Here is a 19,820-nt window from a genome sequence, read left to right on the forward strand (position 1 = left end):
TGAAATGCGAGTTACACTTAATGAGCAGAAAGTGTCAGAGGGAGATGGGTGAATGGAGAGAGGGGTATGGGGGGAGGTGAGGGAATTGATTCTACATTTAACTGTTTAGGAGCTGGAAGAAAAAAAAAAAAATAAAAAAGCTTTTTATGAAACCTAAATCCCTTTTGGATTACAGATAATGCTAATAAAATGAATAGGGATAAAAGGTGAAATTCATGACATTTTTACCGACATGTAGAATTAATATTTTTATAGTCTGCAAGACAACAAGCAGCAGACGTTCTCCTCGAAGGTTTCTCGACTGATGATTTTCTTCTTGACAAACCTGCTAGAAGGAATGGTTCATTCCACCACAACTCACATTTTTTATGTGACAAAAAATGATTGGTTTCATGGATTTTTTTTTAGGTATTCTCTTTACTACAAATGGCTTATGACCGACAGATTCCCTTATCCTTGCAAAATGAAACGTCTGTCTTTCTCTGTCCTTCTATGGAACCTGTGTGATAAAGAATATCCCCTCCACGCATGAAGCGTACTGCAGTGTAATAAACATGACTGGAACATCGTGACGGCGATATTGTCTGTAGATGTAAGGGTAGGTGCACAAAGAGGTTTTTTTTACATGGATTTTAAAGCAGATCCGCTTCAAAATCCACATAAAAAACGTAACGTGCGCATACCCTAATGATTTATGCTTTTGGGTGTCGATAAACTTTGGAGAAAAAAAACGAAAAACCTACGGATTTCAGTGTGACTGGCCAACAATCTAACGACTATAAGGGGCAGCAGATGTTGGGAGTAGTATAGAATCCAACCAGCCTGATCCTCGGTTCCTGGGAGACATAATCTGCTCCCAACAAGTCCGGTAGCATTTCCTGGGATTGCGATAGGTCCCAGCAGTTGGACACCCAGCGATTAGAGTTGGCGTGAATTGATTCGCAGGACATGGTCCATCGGCCAAGTCAGTTTTCGTGGCCACCAGACAGGAGGCATGTCAAGTTAATCCCATCATCACCCATCATAATCCGCTTCTCTTTTTCAGTTAGCCAGCCTGGGCATGAAATAACATAACAAATGTGTAATGTCGCAACAATGCTGTCGCACCAGGCCAGGTAATCAAAAGAGGAGTCAGAGATGCCGTCAGGTAGGAAGCAGTTCTCAAGACTCAGATTACTGACCTAGCCACTGAACAGAGTACTTCGAATCGATTTGCACCATCTCTACCAGTGATCAGTAAGTTGGGATAACTTACGATCTTGGGATATAACTCTTTTATCCAGCATTTTGTGCATTTTTTACAAGCTTCACAAGCTTCTGCAGAAGGCCCCGCAAGGAGCTCAAGTGTTGTACCGGCAGTAAAGATGCTAGAATGCCCCCACTATCTCGCTAATGATAATCTGAATTTTCAATGATTAAGGGTCCTGTAATGGCGGTGGATATTTAGGCAGCTATTTTCATTTATTAAATCTTTCAGATTTGATTTTACTTTTAGTATTTTTTTGTTCATTTTCATCATTACACCCCACGATTCAGGGTTGTTACACAATAAAATGTGGAAAAATTCCAAGCAAGTTATAGATATTTCTACAGGCAAGGTAAGAAGATGTGACAACAGGATCAGTTAATATTGAGACCATTACGTTTGTTACTGGGGTTTCTGTTGAGAGCTTTGGATGAAGGTCAGGTCACATCAGTTTTTTGGATTGACAGTGATTGGGAACATAGTGACTACCCAATGATTTGGTTCTTTGAAAATTAAGTAGATTACACTCAGTGAAGGCCCGTTGTATTATCTGCTGTCATCAACTGGATCCGACAATCAACATTTTTTAGAACCCTTAATGGTAAATCTGCAAATTCAGGCTTTATCTGATCTATTCTGGGGCCTAAGAACGGTTACGTCAAATTTGTCATATGCAACAAATAAAGAAGACAACTGCAATTTATTTCTATATTTTTGCAAAGGTCTTATGAGAATACATTGATCGCACAAGGTTACTGCTGCTTTGACTTCCAATGATGAACTGCGATCTGCAGAGGAACCTGGTAGTGAATATTTAATTCTCCAACAGCACCCCCACAGGTAGAATGAAGCATTACATGGTGCCTTTTCCTGAATCCTCCTGAGTGATAGATGCTCTTTGTAGCATAACAATGCTAAATCCTCTGTAGCACCCCCACAGGGGTAACGAAGTATTACATGGAGCCTTTGGCTAAATCCTTATGAGTGAGATGCTCTTTGTAGCACAACAGTGCTAAATACTCTACAGCACCCCTACAAGGATATTGAAGCATTTCATGGTGCTTTTTGAACCAATGGACTATTTGTGCTGATTCATTATTTCACTTGCATTTTTTTTTGTTTAGTTTTGGGTGTTTTTCATTTGTACCTTACTCTACATCTCAATTTGTGCCTTTTTTAAAGTCTATTTTATATATTAGCTTTTTTTCAATATTTGTGATGGGGTTTGTAGCCGATTCATTAATTGCACCTTTTTTAAGTTAAAAAAATTGCAAAAATTTATTCTAGTCCTTTCTGTAGTGAGGTTATGTACGACTGAAATATTTGCTCACATTTTGGGACATTTTAGAGAAACATGCAACTTTGTGCTAAAAGGATGCAAAAAAAAAGTTACAGACAAATTAAAGATATTTTTTTTGGCTGCAATAATCAAGAGTTACATGCACCATTTTGAGGAATTTGGCACCAAACCAGTCCTCAATTATAGACCCCCTTCCTGATGCTAACTCAGAATTACAATTGTATATTTGACCTTTTTTTTTTAAACCCAGACAATCCTTTAAAAAAAAAAAAAAAAGAATATGCAATGTCGGACCCGCCGCGGTTGAGATTAACAGGTCCAATCAAAATGTTTTGGAACCAGAATTCTCTGCATACACAGAACCAAAGAGAAGAGATCCATAATCAAAGCCAACAGAGAGCATCACAAACAGATTGATCAGGACTAGAGGGAGCAGACTTCTGTGCAACCCCAGAGCCGGGGCGAGCGGAGGAACTAGAGCTAATTATGAATGTGCTTCTAGAAATAGATGAGAAGAGCCGATTGCCGGGAACAATGGAAATAGCATTCATTATTCTTCTCCAAGATGTTGGCTTTTTTTTCCTTAGGGAAATCTGCTCACAGTGGACAGTCAGTGGAGGGGGGACACTTGGGCCTCTGTCCAGTCCAATTATAAACCTAAGAGACCCCCAGAATGTGGGTACGATCAGGATTATCCACACCCATCGACAGGAGGGGGTTATGTATGTTGTACATTTCAATAATAAGGGCGCAGCTGAGACTATAGAAGTGTGTGCCATTCATCATAGGAACAGAGAAATACATTATGTATGTGGATAGTGACCGCTTCACCTCCCGCCATTACACAGCAAAAATAAATGGCGTCAATGGTTTTTTTTTTCTGCATTGTTAGATTGTGAAATCTAGATTCTGAAATAGGAGATGATGCCTGTGGCTAATCTGCACCTTATCCACATTACAGTACAGATACAAGTACATTACGCCCAGGAGACGTGCGGTCAAGAATTGTATTTCACCAAGTCGTGGTTAGACAGCAACTTTTATTTCCTCCGTAATCCCTATTTTTGTATAGATTGCAGGCCGGGGATGTCCTATAGATAGAGATCGGAATATTAGTGCAGGCCAGGGTCACAAATACTGAGGAATGTAAAGCTTCTACTCCACAACAATGGCCTCACTCCTAGCAGCCCAGGAGTTAAGGTCCTGCTGTTCAGATAAGACACAGATCCCTATAGGCAGAGAATGAATTGCAGGAGTCATTTAAGGTGAGGATTCCTAATGGAACGCCTGCAAAGTCTGCCACCCTGTGGCAAAGAGTGCGGACTGCAGGTACTTAAATATTAATAAGTTGGGGTTTTTGGAAAGGATAGATACAGAAAGCAGTGTGTTAATTGTCGTCTTTTGCAATAAACTATGAATTTGAACTATAAACAGATGAATGTGATCTTTTTAGGGTTTTTTTTTCTGGGGGGGGGGGGGCAGAGGTTTCTGATATATATATCATTGGAACAGCACTAAACACAGCACCTTAAGGCTATGTGCACACGTAGAATGGTCCTCTGCGGATTTTTCCACAGCAGATTTGATAAATCCGCAGGGCAAAAACACCGCGTTTTTCCTGCAGATTTATAGCGGATTTACCGCGTTTTTTGTGCGGATTCCACTGCGGTTTTCTATTATGGAGCAGGTGTAAAACCGCTGTGGAATCCGCACAAAGAATTGACAAGCTGCGGAATGTAAACTGCTGCGTTTCCGCTCGTTTTTTTCCGCAGCATGGGCACAGCGTTTTCGGTTTCCCATAGGTTTACATTGTACTGTAAACTCATGGGAAACTGCTGCGGATCCGCAGCAATTTCAGCAACGTGTGCACAGAGCCTAAGGCACACACACATATACATACACACATTGCCTTGCAAAAGTATTCGGCTCCCTGGAACTTTTCAACCTTTTCCCACATATCATGCTTCAAACATAAAGATACCAAATGTAAATTTTTGGTGAAGAATCAACAACAAATGGAACACAATTGAGAAGTTGAACGAAATGTATTGTTTTTTTTTTTAATTTTTTGTGGAAATTCAAAAACTGAAAAGTGGGGAGTGCAATATTATTCGGTCCCTTTAACTTAATACTTTGTTGCGCCACTTTTTGCTGCGATTACGGCTGCAAGTCGCTTGGGGCATGTCTCTAATAAGTTTTGTACATCAAGAGACTGAAATTCTTGCCCACTCTTCCTTGGCAAACAGCTCGAGCTCAGTGAGGTTTGATGGAGATAGTTTGTGAACAGCAGTTTTCAGCTCTTTCCACAGATTCTCGATTGGACTTTGACTTGGCCATTCTAACACCTGGATACGTTTATTTGTGAACCATTCCATTGTAGATATTGCTTTATGTTTGGGATCATTGTCTTGTTGGAAGACAAATCTCTGTCCCAGTCTCAGGTCTTTTGCAGACTCCCAACAGGTTTTCTTCAAAAATGGTCCTGTATTTGGCTCCATCCATCTTCCCTGTCCCTGCTGAAGAAAAGCAGGCCCAAACCATGATGCTGCCACCACCATGTTTGACAGTGGGGATGGTGTGTTCAGGGTGATGAGCGGTGTTGTCTTTTTGCTAAATATATCATTTGGCATTGTTGCCAAAAAGTTCGATTTTGGTTTCATCTGACCAGAGCACCTTCTTCCACATGTTTGGTGTCTCCCAGGTGGCTTGTTGCAAACTTTAAACAATACTTTTTATGGATATCTTTGAGAAATGGCTTTTTTCATGCCACTCATCCATAAAGGCCAGATTTGTGCAGTGTACGACTGATTGTTGTCCTATGGATAGACTGTCCCACCTCAGCTGTAGATCTCTGCAGTTCATCCAGACTGATCATGGGCCTCTTGGCTGCATCTCTGATCAGTCTTCTCCTTGTTTGAGATGAAACTTTAGAGGGACGGCTGGGTCTTGGTAGATTTGCAGTGGTATGATACTCCTTCCATGTTTGTTCCTTGGTCTTCATGATGCTCTCTGTGCTTCAAACAGAACCCTGAGACTATCACGGAGCAGGTGCATTTATAGGGAGACTTGATTACAGGTGGATTATATTTATCATCATTAGGCATTTAGGACAACATTGGATCATTCAGAGATCCACAATGAACTTCTGGAGTAAGTTTGCTGCATTGAAAGTAAAGGGGCCGAATAATATTGCATGCCCCATTTTTCAGTTTTTGAATTTCCACAAAAATGTAAAATAACCAATAAATTTCATTCAACTTCACAATTGTGTTCCACTTGTTGTTGATTCTTCACCAAAAATTTACATTTGGTATCTTTATGTTTGAAGCATGATATGTGGGAAAAGTTCCAGGGAGCCGAATACTTTCACAAGGAACTGTAACTCCAAATAGTCAGCCCTGTATCTTTTACTGATCGCTTACTAGGCAGATGCCTCATTCTGTTGTCCATCTTGTTTTTTTTTTTTGCATAAGAAAAAAAGTGTGCTGGAACCAATGTTTCAGCCGTTTTTGCCGCCCTGTGTCTTTTTACCATTATACTATCAACTTTTTTCATTTATAAGAAAAAGGAAAATTACTACATTTTCAAGCTACTTATTAAACAGTAAAAAAAAAAAAAAAAAAAAAGTCAGTCCGGCTAGCATCAATAGGTTGTCTGTTTTTTTTCTCCCCATCTACTTGCAGTGACGAGATGGATCCATGAAAAGAATTGTTTTTTTTGAGGGGGGTGGGGGATAGAAAGAAGGACATGGTCTGCAAAAACGCCGGGCCCTGTAGTGCTGGTGGAGTAATTGGGGTGTCTGTCCCTGTGGGGTGCACTGATATAGCGCTGGGTATCCCACCTTATCTAACAGTATGGGTATCATTAACAGGCTGTAAGCTGGCATGGTGCACTACACGTATTAATGCCCTATACAAGCCTTATCTACGTGCATCTATACTAGACAGCCGCCCCCATGGATGACAGGTGTGTGGTTGTTCATCAGCATTTTCCACCATACATCACTGGAGCCCGTCTGCGACCTGCAGGGTAGTGGTATTAGTGTAGCCCCCAATAAATAATACGACTTAAAAAAAGTTTTCAACACACTAGGTCATAATATCAATATATATACTTCTTCAACACTGCAATCTAAAGGCCTTATATACACTCACCAGCCACTTTATTAGGTACACCATGCTAGTAACGGGTTGGACCCCCTTTTGCCTTCAGAACTGCCTCAATTCTTCGTGGCATAGATTCAACAAGGTGCTGGAAGCATTCCTCAGAGATTTTGGTCCATATTGACATGATGGCATCACACAGTTGCCGCAGATTTGTCGGCTGCACATCCCAAAGATGCTCCATACAAGGCAGGATGGATCCATGCTTTCATGTTGTTTACGCCAAATTCTGACCCTACCATCCGAATGTCGCAGCAGAAATCGAGACTCATCAGACCAAGCAACGTTTTTCCAATCTTCTACTGTCCAATTTCGATGAGCTTGTACAAATTGTAGCCTCAGTTTCCTGTTCTTAGCTGAAAGGAGTGGTACCCGGTGTGGTCTTCTGCTTCTGTAGCCCATCTGCCTCAAAGTTCGACGCACTGTGCGTTCAGAGATGCTCTTAGGCCTACCTTGGTTGTAACGGGTGGCGATTTGAGTCACTGTTGCCTTTCTATCAGCTCGAACCAGTCTGCCCATTCTCCTCTGACCTCTGGCATCAACAAGGCATTTCCGCCCACAGAACTGCCGCTCACTGGATTTTTTTCTTTTTCGGACCATTCTCTGTAAACCCTAGAGATGGTTGTGCGTGAAAATCCCAGTAGATCAGCAGTTTCTGAAACACTCAGACCAGCCCTTCTGGCACCAACAACCATGCCACGTTCAAAGGCACTCAAATCACCTTTCTTCCCCATACTGATGCTCGGTTTGAACTGCAGGAGATTGTCTTGACCATGTCTACATGCCTAAATGCACTGAGTTGCCGCCATGTGATTGGCTGATTAGAAATTAAGTGTTAACAAGAAGTTGGACAGGTGTACCTAATAAAGTGGCCAGTGAGTGTATATTAGACTAATCCCGGCTGAACTTGCTAATATCGAACTGTTCTGCCATTTGGGGGCGCCATCCGATTGAGGGTCGGGAGAGATGTGGTTCGCACATGTCTGATCTCAGTCTGACGATTTCATTGCTCTCCACCAGATAAGATTTCTCATAGAGAACACAGGAGCCCTCAGCCAAACGAGCTCAGTCTCAAGATTTTTTTTTTTCCCTTCCTCCAGGAAATTGAAAATAATATCTATAACAGATTATTGATGTTTTATTTCACGAGGGCCTTGAATATGGGAGTTGAGAAAAGAACATACAGAGATGGTAGGGAGAGGTTCATGACAGCAGAGGTATCTACCAAGGACGGGTGCAGATGACCATATGTTCTCTATTTGAGAAACCAGGTCCAATCATGATAATCACACTCTGGTCCGATTTTACCAGATGTGGAGAGTTATAAAAAAAATAAAGTTTCTCCATCTTTTCCATTCAGTCTATCTGTGAATATCAGATTGCACTCATATGTCTTCCAAGCGCAGTCCAATGTTTTCCAAGGACCCATAGACAAGAGTGGGTAGGTGCCATCCATTGTTGACGAATTGTTCATGCTGCGATTTCTTGCTCCGACATTTTGACGCATCACACTCGGACTGAAGCTACGTTCATCTGCCCGAGCTCCAACAGGAAGTATTTATCGGACACCGTGTTGTCTTTTTAAAGGCTATGAAAACTTTTGACATTGAAAAATAGATTTTTACATGTTAATGGTTTTCTGTAATAATTAATTTGCACCCAAGTTTCTGTCTACAATGTTTATAACTTCATACATTTTCAGATCCGTTGAGATGCAGTTCATAGACTAATCCAGGTTTCAGATTTTTCTCTTGTACGAGTGTCCCTCCCAGTAATGTAGGCTGGATGTGACCTTTGTGTCTCCCAGTAATACAGGCTGGATGTGAGCTCTAAAAAACACAGCATCCATGAGGGTAAAGGGTTTAGTGACCCATACTGAGAAGGAAAGCCCACTCGAGAGCAGGATACAAGAAGTCCGCACATTGGGCTTCTTGAAGAGTCTTGTCCACGCCTTTTCGTTCTCTGGTCTGAAATACGACAAAACTCTGAATGCATGGTGAAGTGTCTAAGGCCGGTTTCACACGTCAGTGGCTCCGGTACCTGTGGTGATAGTTTTCTCACGTACCGGAGACACGGACTCACGTAGACACATTAAAATCAATGTGTCTCTGCACATGTCAGCGTGTTTTCACGGACCGTGTCTCCGTTTGAAAAACACGGAGACATGTCAGTGTTCGTGGGAGCGCACGGACCCATTAAAGTCAATGGGTCTGTGTAAAACACGTACCGCACACGGATGCCGTCCGTGTGCCGTGCAGGAGACAGCGCTACAGTAAGCGCAGTCCCCCCAGCTTGTGGTGCTGCAGCCGCCCATTCATTTCTTCTCTCCAGCAGCGTTCGCTGGAGAGAAGAAATGAAAAATCATTGTTTCTTTATTTTTTGTGTGTTTAAAATAAAGATCCCGGTCACCGCCCGCCTCCCACCCCCTGTGCGCCCACCTGCTGGAAATAAAATACCCAGCTCCCTCGATGCCTCCTCTCAGCGCCACAGCTTCTCCGGTATGAGCGGTCACGTGGTACCGCTCATTACAGTGATGAATATGCAGCTCCACCTCCCATAGGGGTTGAGCCGCATATTCATCACTGTAATGGGCGGTACCACGTGACCGCTCAAACAGGAAGAAGCTGCGGCGCTGAGAGGAAGCATCGAGGGAGCCGGGTGAGTATTTGATTTCCAGCGGGCGGGCGGTGACCGGGATCTTTATTTTAACCACACAAAAAATAAAAAAACAATGATTTTTCATTCCTTCTCTCCAGCGAACGCTGCTGGGGGGAAGGAATGAATTCTGGCTTCAGCACCAGATGCAGGGGACAGCGCTTATCTCTAGCGCTGTCTCATGCACGGTCCGTGTGGTACCCAGTCGGCACACAGCTGCCGCACGTGTGCTATACTGATGTGCCACGTGAGCACACGGACAACTCCGGTACCGATTTTTCCGGTACCGGAATTATCTGGACATGTGGGACAGGCCTAAGAGTGAGATCCGCTCATGAAGAAGACACTCCCTAAGGAGAAGAGTCAGCGTCCTTCAACTACAAGGTAAGATGAATGACTTGCATCAAGTGTTTAACCAATGAGTCTCATAAATGGAGGAATGGTCCATGTCAAGATGGGAGTTATCCTTGGTCAGAGTCTCAGAGGAGTGAGCGCTGGAGTAAGACTACCTGTTTCGCTTGCCGATTCACCAGGCTGGGGGGCAGCTCAGACATAACCTTGGGTAGTGGTCAGAATATCACTTGGTTCTCACATTGGGATTCCCAATACTGAAGGGACTCTAGAGGAGAACCGGATTAGACTGTGGGGTTAACCATGATCTGAGGTCTCTTTTGGTGGGTCTCCATCACCATGGGAAGTGTTTAGTGTATAAGAAGCGATAGTGTCAAGGGGGCAAGCTCTCCTGATCAGTAACCAAGAATTGCGGAATTCTTGTTATTCCAACTGTGACAGATAAAGAAAATCACCCATGGGGCATCATCCAGAGAGGAGGGAAAGTGTTGAGCAGGCAACAGCTGGCAAATGAGTAATAGCCACTAGGGCCTGCTTCTTTAGTAATGCTGTGCCTAACAATTTGCAGTTGCCCGTCACCGGTCCGAGGAAGCAGAGATGTGTTTGTCGGTAATGGCCATAGCCACAGGGCTATTAAAAAGATACAAACCGAGTTCTACTCACCTTCCCCAGGTCCACCCAGCAGGTCTATGCCGCTGCTCCCAGTCTTTGGCATTGGCTGTGGCGCTGAAGTCACATCAGCATGGAAGCCATTGTGCTCAGCGGCTCTGAAGGGGGTGTTCTGTCTACACAAGCTGCCGCGCTGACGACATGATGCCAGCACCGCAGCTAGTGCCAGACACTGGGAGCTGCGGCAGAGACCTGCTGGGTGGACCTGAGCAAGGCGAGTATAACTCAGTTTGTTTCTTTTTAATAGCCTGCGGCTATAGACATTCATTTACTGAAAGAATCTCTTTACGGCAGTCTAGTCGCTGGTTTACACACTCCTGACTGCTGAAAATGAAAATGGTAGCATATAATAAGTAAATGAATGTGCCCACCTTCAGGTTAAAGGAAAGAGCCCTTTTAATTTACTGGGATCTTTAGCTATCCTGGCATTACAGAAGATCAAGACTGGAATGTGGGCTTCAAGGATATCCTTCGGCCATCCATGCATTTACTTTAGGTGAACACTATTTTTATTTTTCTGCATTCATGGCCATTCCTCATCACTCATGTATGCCTATGTCCCAATGATGAAGTCAAATGTGACAATATTTTAACTGAAAGTCACTCTTAAACTTTCCCTCATCCACCCATACAGAAGTCAATGAAGACACCGTAGAAAGTGTAGATCAGTTTATACAAATAAAACCGTATACAACTCTGTCTGGCAGCCCTCATTTAGAAAATTATTTGAGTCCATTAAGTGGTTTCCAAACCATCATGCGTTTTACACGACATTACAGCATATCGTACAGTGTGCATGGCAAGAAGGCATGAAGGTCAGTGAGGTCCAGCAGCGAATGTCGTCCATCTTCTCAGGATGTGGAGACACTTAAGGTTCAAAGTGGCAGCTTCAAAAAGGTTAAAAATGGCTGCACGAGCTTGATGAAGAGTTCTTGCAAGACCTGATTGTTGTAGGATGGCTGGTGAGTGAGAAGACTATCTACAAGGTTTGGGTCTTTGATGAATTGAAAGACTAAGGGAAGTCCAATAAACTGGAAGGAGAAAGTGCATCATACTCCAGGCTGAAAGCTCATGTGTGTGTGCGCATAGTGAATGAGTGAGTGCATGCGTGTGTGCATAGCGAGTGTGCGTGTGTGCATAGCGAGTGTGCGTGTGTGCATAGCGAGTGTGCGTGTGTGCATAGCGAGTGTGCGTGTGTGCATAGCGAGTGTGCGTGTGTGCATAGCGAGTGTGCGTGTGTGCATAGCGAGTGTGCGTGTGTGCATAGCGAGTGTGCGTGTGTGCATAGCGAGTGTGCGTGTGTGCATAGCGAGTGTGCGTGTGTGCATAGCGAGTGTGCGTGTGTGCATAGCGAGTGTGCGTGTGTGCATAGCGAGTGTGCGTGTGTGCATAGCGAGTGTGCGTGTGTGCATAGCGAGTGTGCGTGTGTGCATAGCGAGTGTGCGTGTGTGCATAGCGAGTGTGCGTGTGTGCATAGCGAGTGTGCGTGTGTGCATAGCGAGTGTGCGTGTGTGCATAGCGAGTGTGCGTGTGTGCATAGCGAGTGTGCGTGTGTGCATAGCGAGTGTGCGTGTGTGCATAGCGAGTGTGCGTGTGTGCATAGCGAGTGTGCGTGTGTGCATAGCGAGTGTGCGTGTGTGCATAGCGAGTGTGCGTGTGTGCATAGCGAGTGTGCGTGTGTGCATAGCGAGTGTGCGTGTGTGCATAGCGAGTGTGCGTGTGTGCATAGCGAGTGTGCGTGTGTGCATAGCGAGTGTGCGTGTGTGCATAGCGAGTGTGCGTGTGTGCATAGCGAGTGTGCGTGTGTGCATAGCGAGTGTGCGTGTGTGCATAGCGAGTGTGCGTGTGTGCATAGCGAGTGTGCGTGTGTGCATAGCGAGTGTGCGTGTGTGCATAGCGAGTGTGCGTGTGTGCATAGCGAGTGTGCGTGTGTGCATAGCGAGTGTGCGTGTGTGCATAGCGAGTGTGCGTGTGTGCATAGCGAGTGTGCGTGTGTGCACAGCGAGTGTGCGTGTGTGCACAGCGAGTGTGCGTGTGTGCACAGCGAGTGTGCGTGTGTGCATAGCGAGTGTGCGTGTGTGCATAGCGAGTGTGCGTGTGTGCACAGCGAGTGTGCGTGTGTGCACAGCGAGTGTGCGTGTGTGCACAGCGAGTGTGCGTGTGTGCACAGCGAGTGTGCGTGTGTGCACAGCGAGTGTGCGTGTGTGCATAGCGAGTGTGCGTGTGTGCATAGCGAGTGTGCGTGTGTGCATAGCGAGTGTGCGTGTGTGCATAGCGAGTGTGCGTGTGTGCATAGCGAGTGTGCGTGTGTGCATAGCGAGTGTGCGTGTGTGCATAGCGAGTGTGCGTGTGTGCATAGCGAGTGTGCGTGTGTGCATAGCGAGTGTGCGTGTGTGCATAGCGAGTGTGCGTGTGTGCATAGCGAGTGTGCGTGTGTGCATAGCGAGTGTGCGTGTGTGCATAGCGAGTGTGCGTGTGTGCATAGCGAGTGTGCGTGTGTGCATAGCGAGTGTGCGTGTGCATAGCGTGAGTGCGTGCGCGCATAGTGTGTGCGCGCGCAGTGATTTTGTGTGTGTGCATGCGCATAGTGAGTGTGCGTGTACATAAAGTGTATCCATGTGTATACCGTGTGTGCACGTGTGTATATACTGTGTATCCATGTAGTGCGAGTGTATACTATATGTGCATATGTGTAGTTATACCTATATACACGTGTATGTGTATACATGTGAGATATATATCTATATCTCTCTCTATCTATTTGTGTATATAAATAAATACACACAAATATAATTATATATATGCGCATGTTTATATGTGTGCACACATATAGTTATACATTTGCACACATACATAGACACGCATATATATACACACGTATATAGTCACTGCATAAGAATAGAACAAGTTTAGGCTTCCTGTGATCTCACACATAGAAAAATCAATGGCTAAAGCAAATTCTAAAGTTCAAGTATAAATATTCTCCTTTCCGCTTACATTAAGCGTGTACATCATATAGAAGATATCTGTATGTAAACTTGCAAATCTGCAGACTTCAGTACCAGTCATAAGCCAGGAGCACTATCAATGTGGGGCACGTATATCATGCCCATAAAGTGCACCCACTATACAGCCACCTTCTAGTTTTAGGATACAGTGTGCTATACACTACCGTGCCAGCAGGGCGGCGCTGTGGCTAGAGCAGCCAAGATGCCCAACAAAGGGTGTAAGCTCCCTGAACACCTTGAGTTGCACAGTGGCCCCTACATTAGGGGCAACTCTGCCATGACAGGCTCGGTTTTGGATATTACTAGTAAATTATAATGATGTAACTCGGAATAGTCACTTGTTCCCATTAACAAAAGAGATGATTTATATATACATATTAACAAAATATACATGGAAATATCTTGCTTCCAGTCGGACTGGCGTCATATTAAAATAAATTTGTATGAAACTTTAACATTACTTAAGGGTTCATCCAGAGACCTTTTCCCCATATAGAGCTTTTTTTTTTAATATACAATTTAAATATATTTATATATATATAACATTACTTTCCAGAAGGCTTGCGATACAGTATTTTGCGCTACGCTTGCCTGCGAATCTGTCCATTTTGCATAATTCCTGACGGAAACTTGTGCAGACAATATGGCCAAAAATACGTCCCTACCCCCCCTCTCAATATTTTTTCTCTTTTTTTTTTTTTTTTTTTTTATTTATACAAATCTACAAAAAAAAGGAGGAAAAAATGTTTCTGTACATGAGGAAAAAAAAAAATAAGAATGCAAAAAAAACCAAAACCCTCCAGTCCTGTACTGCAGGGCACTGAGGAGAGACCACCGTGTGTGGCGAGATGTACCATATTGTGAGCTCTGTGTAACCCCCAACCACCACCCGCTGGAAGGGTCACCATTTTTAGGGTCTCAATGATCCTTTTTTTCCACAGTATGAATAATCTCTGCAAATTTCCTCAGCTGCTCGCTGGCAGAGTGCGATTCTGCCTGAAGTCGCTGATTGTTGTGTCGGAGATTCGCCACTTCTACCTGCAGTGCCTCTTTGTCCAGTTTTTCCTGCAACGACACAAGATGGAAGGAGACGTTATGGAGCAATCAAAGATTGGGTAATTGGGTACTGTTACTTAAAGGGGTTGTCCAGTGTAAACAAGTTATCAACTATCCATGATAAGTTATTGACCTGTGGGGGTCCATCTGCTGGGACCTGCACCCATCAGCAGAACGGGGAATATTTTTTTTTATCCCTGCTAGAAAATGGCCCGACCGCGGCTCCATTCATCCTTTACGAGGCTGATGGAATGAGCCGAGCGCAGAGCTCAACGAGCCCATAAAGAATGAATGGAGCGGTAGTTCGGCATGTGCACTGCTGCTCCTTCCTAACTGGGGTTAAAAGTTCCCTGTTCTGCCGATCGGTGCAGGTCCCATCGGTCTGACCCCCACTGGTCAACAAGATATCCCTTATCCTATGGTAAACCAGATGGGCCGTGAGTTGCTCCTCTCTCTCTAATTAATGAAGTAGAGGAAAGAGGGGGGAATAAAGTCATATTTTAAAACTAGTACAAGATTGTGAAAAAAAATATGTAACCTTTTTTTTTTTTTCTTTTTACACTGGAAAGCTGGAACAGGGCCCAAGATAAACGTCCCCCTAAAGTCTGCCTTGTGTGAAATCCCACAATCTGGGGTCTCCTAACCATTCGTTTGGACGTGCTTGCTTCTGCTGTATTTTAAAAGCCTGCAGAGGTAATGCACCCTCTGCTGGTTAGTGTGCTACTTTACACACTCACAAGCTCAGGACTGACGGCCCAAGCATGGACTTTCACTGAGGAAGAGAACTAGACACCACAGACGTCAATACTATGTTAGAATCTTAATAAACACCTATTTGTGAGGGACGGAGTCATGAATGACCTCGGAGAAGTTCCAAATATAAAGTGTCACATGACTCCGCCCACGAAGAGCTGAATATCAGTCTAACCTGATGCTGCAAAGTCAGGCTTTACAGCAGGTAATTACCAAATTAAAAACCACGACAGATACTGATTGTGCTGACTGACATTAGTGCACACTATCATGGAGGAAAGCTGCCGCGGCGTCCTGGCTCGTCGTTACCTTCTGAAGATCGGTGTGAAGCTGTTTCAACATGACCTCGAGCTGCAGGACCTTCCCGGTGAGGTCAGGAGACACTTCATCACTAGAAGAAGAAAAAAAAAAAAAAATGATATGTCAGATAACCTGAAAGCAATGGAGCATAGGCCATAGACCAGTGACCTACATATGGTGACTGCAGAAATGGGTCAAGTTGTAAAATAGATCAGGCCGCTCATTAGTGACTGCTCTAAGCCAAGAGTTTTATTGGCAATGAAGAAAAGCCCCCCGACATGAACGTCCCACTCTATCAACCAGAACAGAGAGCTGATCGCTAGGAACGGCTCCCATTCTGGAGGGTCTCAAACTGTTCTTATACTACAAGGAAGGACAGTCATCTAAATGGCCACCATTCAGTATGACATTTCCTCCGATGATCGCCCCAGTGGTCGCATCTTGTCAGCAGATGTCTCTGAAGAGACAATCCGTCTAATGGCTGATGAGACCGTCCGCTTAGACTTGGCTAAAAAAACAACGGTCCTTGAACGGATCTATTCTGTCATGGCACTAAAAACAAATTTGGCCTATTCTTTGTTACATCCATGGTCTAGAAAAGTAGGTGAAAACCAATCCAGCAGGTTGGTTATTTATTTATTTTTTTGGGAAAAGGCTGTATAAAATTTTGAAGGACATAATTGTAGACAACCCACATGGATGTGACAGAAGAGGGCCCATCATTTCGAGCCATAGTGGAGACCTACTCACAAAAAAGCAGCGTTGGACCTGGGGAACCCAGCCGTGTATCCATGAACTGGCTGAATGTTATGCGCCATTTACGACCAAGCACTCCTCCCCTTGGCGAGAACATCTGTTTGAACCGTGTTTTGCTTCTTATCCTCATTTTGTGGACTTTTGAGAATAAGATCTCAGCCTATAGGTCTGTACTAGTGATGAGCGAATGTGCTCGGATATGTTGTTTTCCGAGCATGCTCGGGTGCTAACCGTGTGTCTTCAGAGTGTATGTTCGAGTCATCAGGGCTGCATGTCTCGCGACGGTTCGACAGTCGCAACACATGGAGGGATTGTTTAACAGGCAATCCCTGCATGTGTTGCGGCTGTCGAATAGCTGCGGGGGAATGGAACATATTTTTCGAGCACGCCAATGACACTCAGCACTCGCGCATGCTCAGATAACACCTTATCCGAGCACGCTAATCACTAGTCAGTACAGGTCGCTGAATTGCGTTTTCCCTTTTATCGCCATACCTTGAAGTGGGGGTGGTGCGTGGCGTGTGCTGCCTCTCCAGGCTGAGGTGAGCTGTGCCACCACTTTGCACAGGAGTCAAAGCGACTTCATTCAGTGAGAACAGCGAGGCGGCTCTTTGCACTGTTATAATGTAATAATAATAATAAAAAAAAAAAGCAAAGAAAAAAAGTCAGGTTTATTTTACATGGACAGAATTCTACATGTGGAATTAAAAAATTAAAGATTCCCAGTTCGTATTTGGCTTTGCAAATAAAAAGAAAAACCTAAGACAAAAGTTTTCTACGCGTTCATGACTAATCCCAATCTCACAGTCGTCTTCCACGTAGAGCGTCACACACGTTACCTTCATAGGCTTTGGCCGCACTGACCAGGCTGGACCACTCCAGGCCGGAAGCGGTGTCAGGCAGCGGCATCATCCCCGCGTCTACGTGTCTAGAGTTGGAATCCCGAATCTCTGTAAGTGACAGCTCAGAAGACGAGATGGTGGCTGCGGGGGGTAAAGAATAACAATTACACGAGATGGTTTGTAATTTTACCTCCAATATTTCATTGATCGATGTGAGATGATCAGCAACGGAGCCCCAACGAGTTTACTGACCAGAGCGCATAGATAATACCTCTGCTACATGTGACTACTCCACACAGTAGAAGATATCTGTCTTCTCACTGACTCCATGTATCATGGAGAAAAACTATTACCGGTGTAAATATATAACATTTTCCCCTTGGGCGTCTTACCAGATTTCTCAGGCATTCCAGGCTGATGCTGGCGGCGAACAGGTAGAGTGCAGGAGGGGTACGGGTTGGCGTAGAAGACATCGGTGCCCCGAGAGGAGTCTATGGACGGGGAGCAGGCGAACCCTGCGTCTCGGCGTCCGCTGCACAGGCTCTCATCGGAAAGCGTTCTTTGTAAGGTTTTCTGAGGTGACTGCAGAGGCGATTTAAGAGCATTAGAAAATGGTTAAAGGATTTGCGCCTTCGGAGCAGAGCTCACTTCCTAGCGTTATCCTCTGCTCGCTCCATGCATCCACACTTAGACGACGTTCATTCCCCCCATATCGCCGGTGATGATGACAGACGTTGCAGTGGCTTTCGGGCTATCAGATTTTAGTTCCCTTTCTAATGTCACGTCTCACCATTAATATGACAGCACCTTTGCATCCTCCATACTGGTTACGTATAATGCCCATCACAGACCACCCCTTTTAGTTAGAGAATTGGGTTTAAAGTCCCCTTCCCGAGCAAGTGGCATATTTTGCTTTTATTGCAAGGTAAGGTACCATTCAGTCTTGCCACTACCATGCATGGAGGAACCAGACTCGCCAGGTCAGGGGCTTTTTCACATTAGCAGCTCTGCTTCATGAAAGGGGGTCCCAAGCAGAGCCGGAATATACAAAGTATTTTGGAGCAGAGACGACCTCTACTTTATCCACCAGATACCAGATGATAGGATCTGGTAACTACTGCATATCGCCTGCAGAAATAAAGTGGCTGTAAGCCATACCTACTGCATATCCTAATGTCAGTGGGTCAGTAACCTGGGGCTGTGGTGAAACTATGACTCCCAGCATGACTTGGCCACTTAGGCACTTGCTTGGAGTTGCAGTTTCAGCACAGCTGGATGGTCACAGTTTTCTGATCGAGCTCCTACACAGACGACTGGTTGGGTATTATGGACCACTTATGTCTTAGGTCTTGACTGAATAAAAAAAAAGGAAGAATATTGTTAAAAAATAATAATTAAAAAAAAATAGGCAATTACTAGAATATGTGACCCCCAAGGTCAGGCCATGAAGAGATAGCAATTAGTGATGAGCGAACCAATATGTTCGAGTCTCTGCGGCTGAATGTCTCGCGGCGGTTTGACAGCAGTAACACATGCAGGGATTTGTCTAACAGCCGTGAGACATGCAGCCGCAGGGACTCGAACATATTTTTCGAGCACACCAAAGACACTCAGTTAGCACATGAGCATGCTCAGATAATACCGTATCCCAGCACTTCCGCTCATCAGTAATAGGAATAAATGGTGGTGGAGGTGAAAAAAAAAAACCTGTAATGAGGGCGCTAGTAAAAAGTACAACTACAAGGATCCAACAGACTGAGCAGCACAGATAACAGGCACTACAAACAGGGTAGAGGCGGTGTCAGGCCCCGGTCGTCTCACCATGCAGTCCTGCTCCTGCTCCGGCCCCAGGTTGTCCATAATAATCAGCCGCTTCAGATCATCCTCGATGGTGGACTTGTAATTCTTGCGAGGCGATCGGAGGTCTCGCAGGGAGGCCCGGAGCCGGGGCTGACCAAAGACGTTCTTTGTGTTCACATCTACTTGTCTAAAGAGAGAAAGAAGACGAGTTATAATCGTCAGACGCCGGGTCACATATATACTATACTCCGGCCGCCTCTGCACGCACAACAGATGTTCACATAATCCTCTGTCTCCAGCTATTTTGTCTCTTACCGCTGACCTAAATACTTCAGACAATAGGGAGAACCCCGGGCTCCAAAGTGTCTCATCACGTGACGGTGCAAGGGCTGTTGCTCCAGCGCCAGGCAATTTAAAGTGACGACACACTTTTGGGGCAAGCCTTGTTCATTCATTCAAATCATGACACTAATGTATTTCTAGGATTTATTTGCCTTTTTTCTTGTAGTCCACCATCCAGGTGGGCCAGTTACTGAGGGCAGGGGAAAAAATGTTATCCATTGGAAGCAGTCAGCAAGTATGAAAGCAATTCTACTGTTCAGATCACTAAGCATCATTGTTCTAGTTTTTCGTAACTGGATCTAAATTATGTTTATGACTACAGAAAAATAGAGCAGATGAGCAAATCTCTCAGGAACTGACCCCAAAGCAGATAGACCATGCATTGTACTAGGCAGGAAAAAAAAAACAAATTTGGGTGCTTGTGGCCCCCAAGGCTAAAAATGTGTAAATAAGCTGATGCAATTTTTAGTTTGGAGGCCAAAAAAAAATGATAAAAAACAAAAACCCTTCCCACTAGACTGTGGACTGACCGGCAGCAGCGTTGACCATATTGCGTGGACTGCCTGCTGACTGTTTGCC

General features: G+C 44.6%; 1 protein-coding gene across 6 annotated transcripts in view; it reads right to left on the reverse strand.

The window, feature by feature from the left end:
- Positions 1 to 14,101: 14,101 nt before the first annotated feature.
- Positions 14,102 to 19,820, reverse strand: part of SIPA1L3 (signal induced proliferation associated 1 like 3) — a 137,957-nt gene continuing 132,238 nt past the window's right edge. For 5 of the 6 annotated variants that reach the window (XM_077285545.1, XM_077285542.1, XM_077285544.1 and 2 more), the window contains exons 18-23: positions 18,921 to 19,086; positions 17,492 to 17,681; positions 17,097 to 17,240; positions 16,753 to 16,873; positions 15,511 to 15,592; positions 14,102 to 14,457 (exon numbers count right to left, since the gene is read on the reverse strand). In XM_077285545.1, coding sequence (XP_077141660.1) covers positions 14,311 to 14,457; positions 15,511 to 15,592; positions 16,753 to 16,873; positions 17,097 to 17,240; positions 17,492 to 17,681; positions 18,921 to 19,086 — 850 coding nt within the window. In that variant the 3' untranslated portion in view covers positions 14,102 to 14,310. The remainder of the gene's footprint in view (positions 14,458 to 15,510; positions 15,593 to 16,752; positions 16,874 to 17,096; positions 17,241 to 17,491; positions 17,682 to 18,920; positions 19,087 to 19,820) is intronic. The other variant, XM_077285547.1, reaches the window with a different exon arrangement.

Source organism: Ranitomeya variabilis, chromosome 2, assembly GCF_051348905.1.
Source record: "Ranitomeya variabilis isolate aRanVar5 chromosome 2, aRanVar5.hap1, whole genome shotgun sequence".
In the NCBI taxonomy this organism is placed as follows: domain Eukaryota; kingdom Metazoa; phylum Chordata; class Amphibia; order Anura; family Dendrobatidae; genus Ranitomeya; species Ranitomeya variabilis.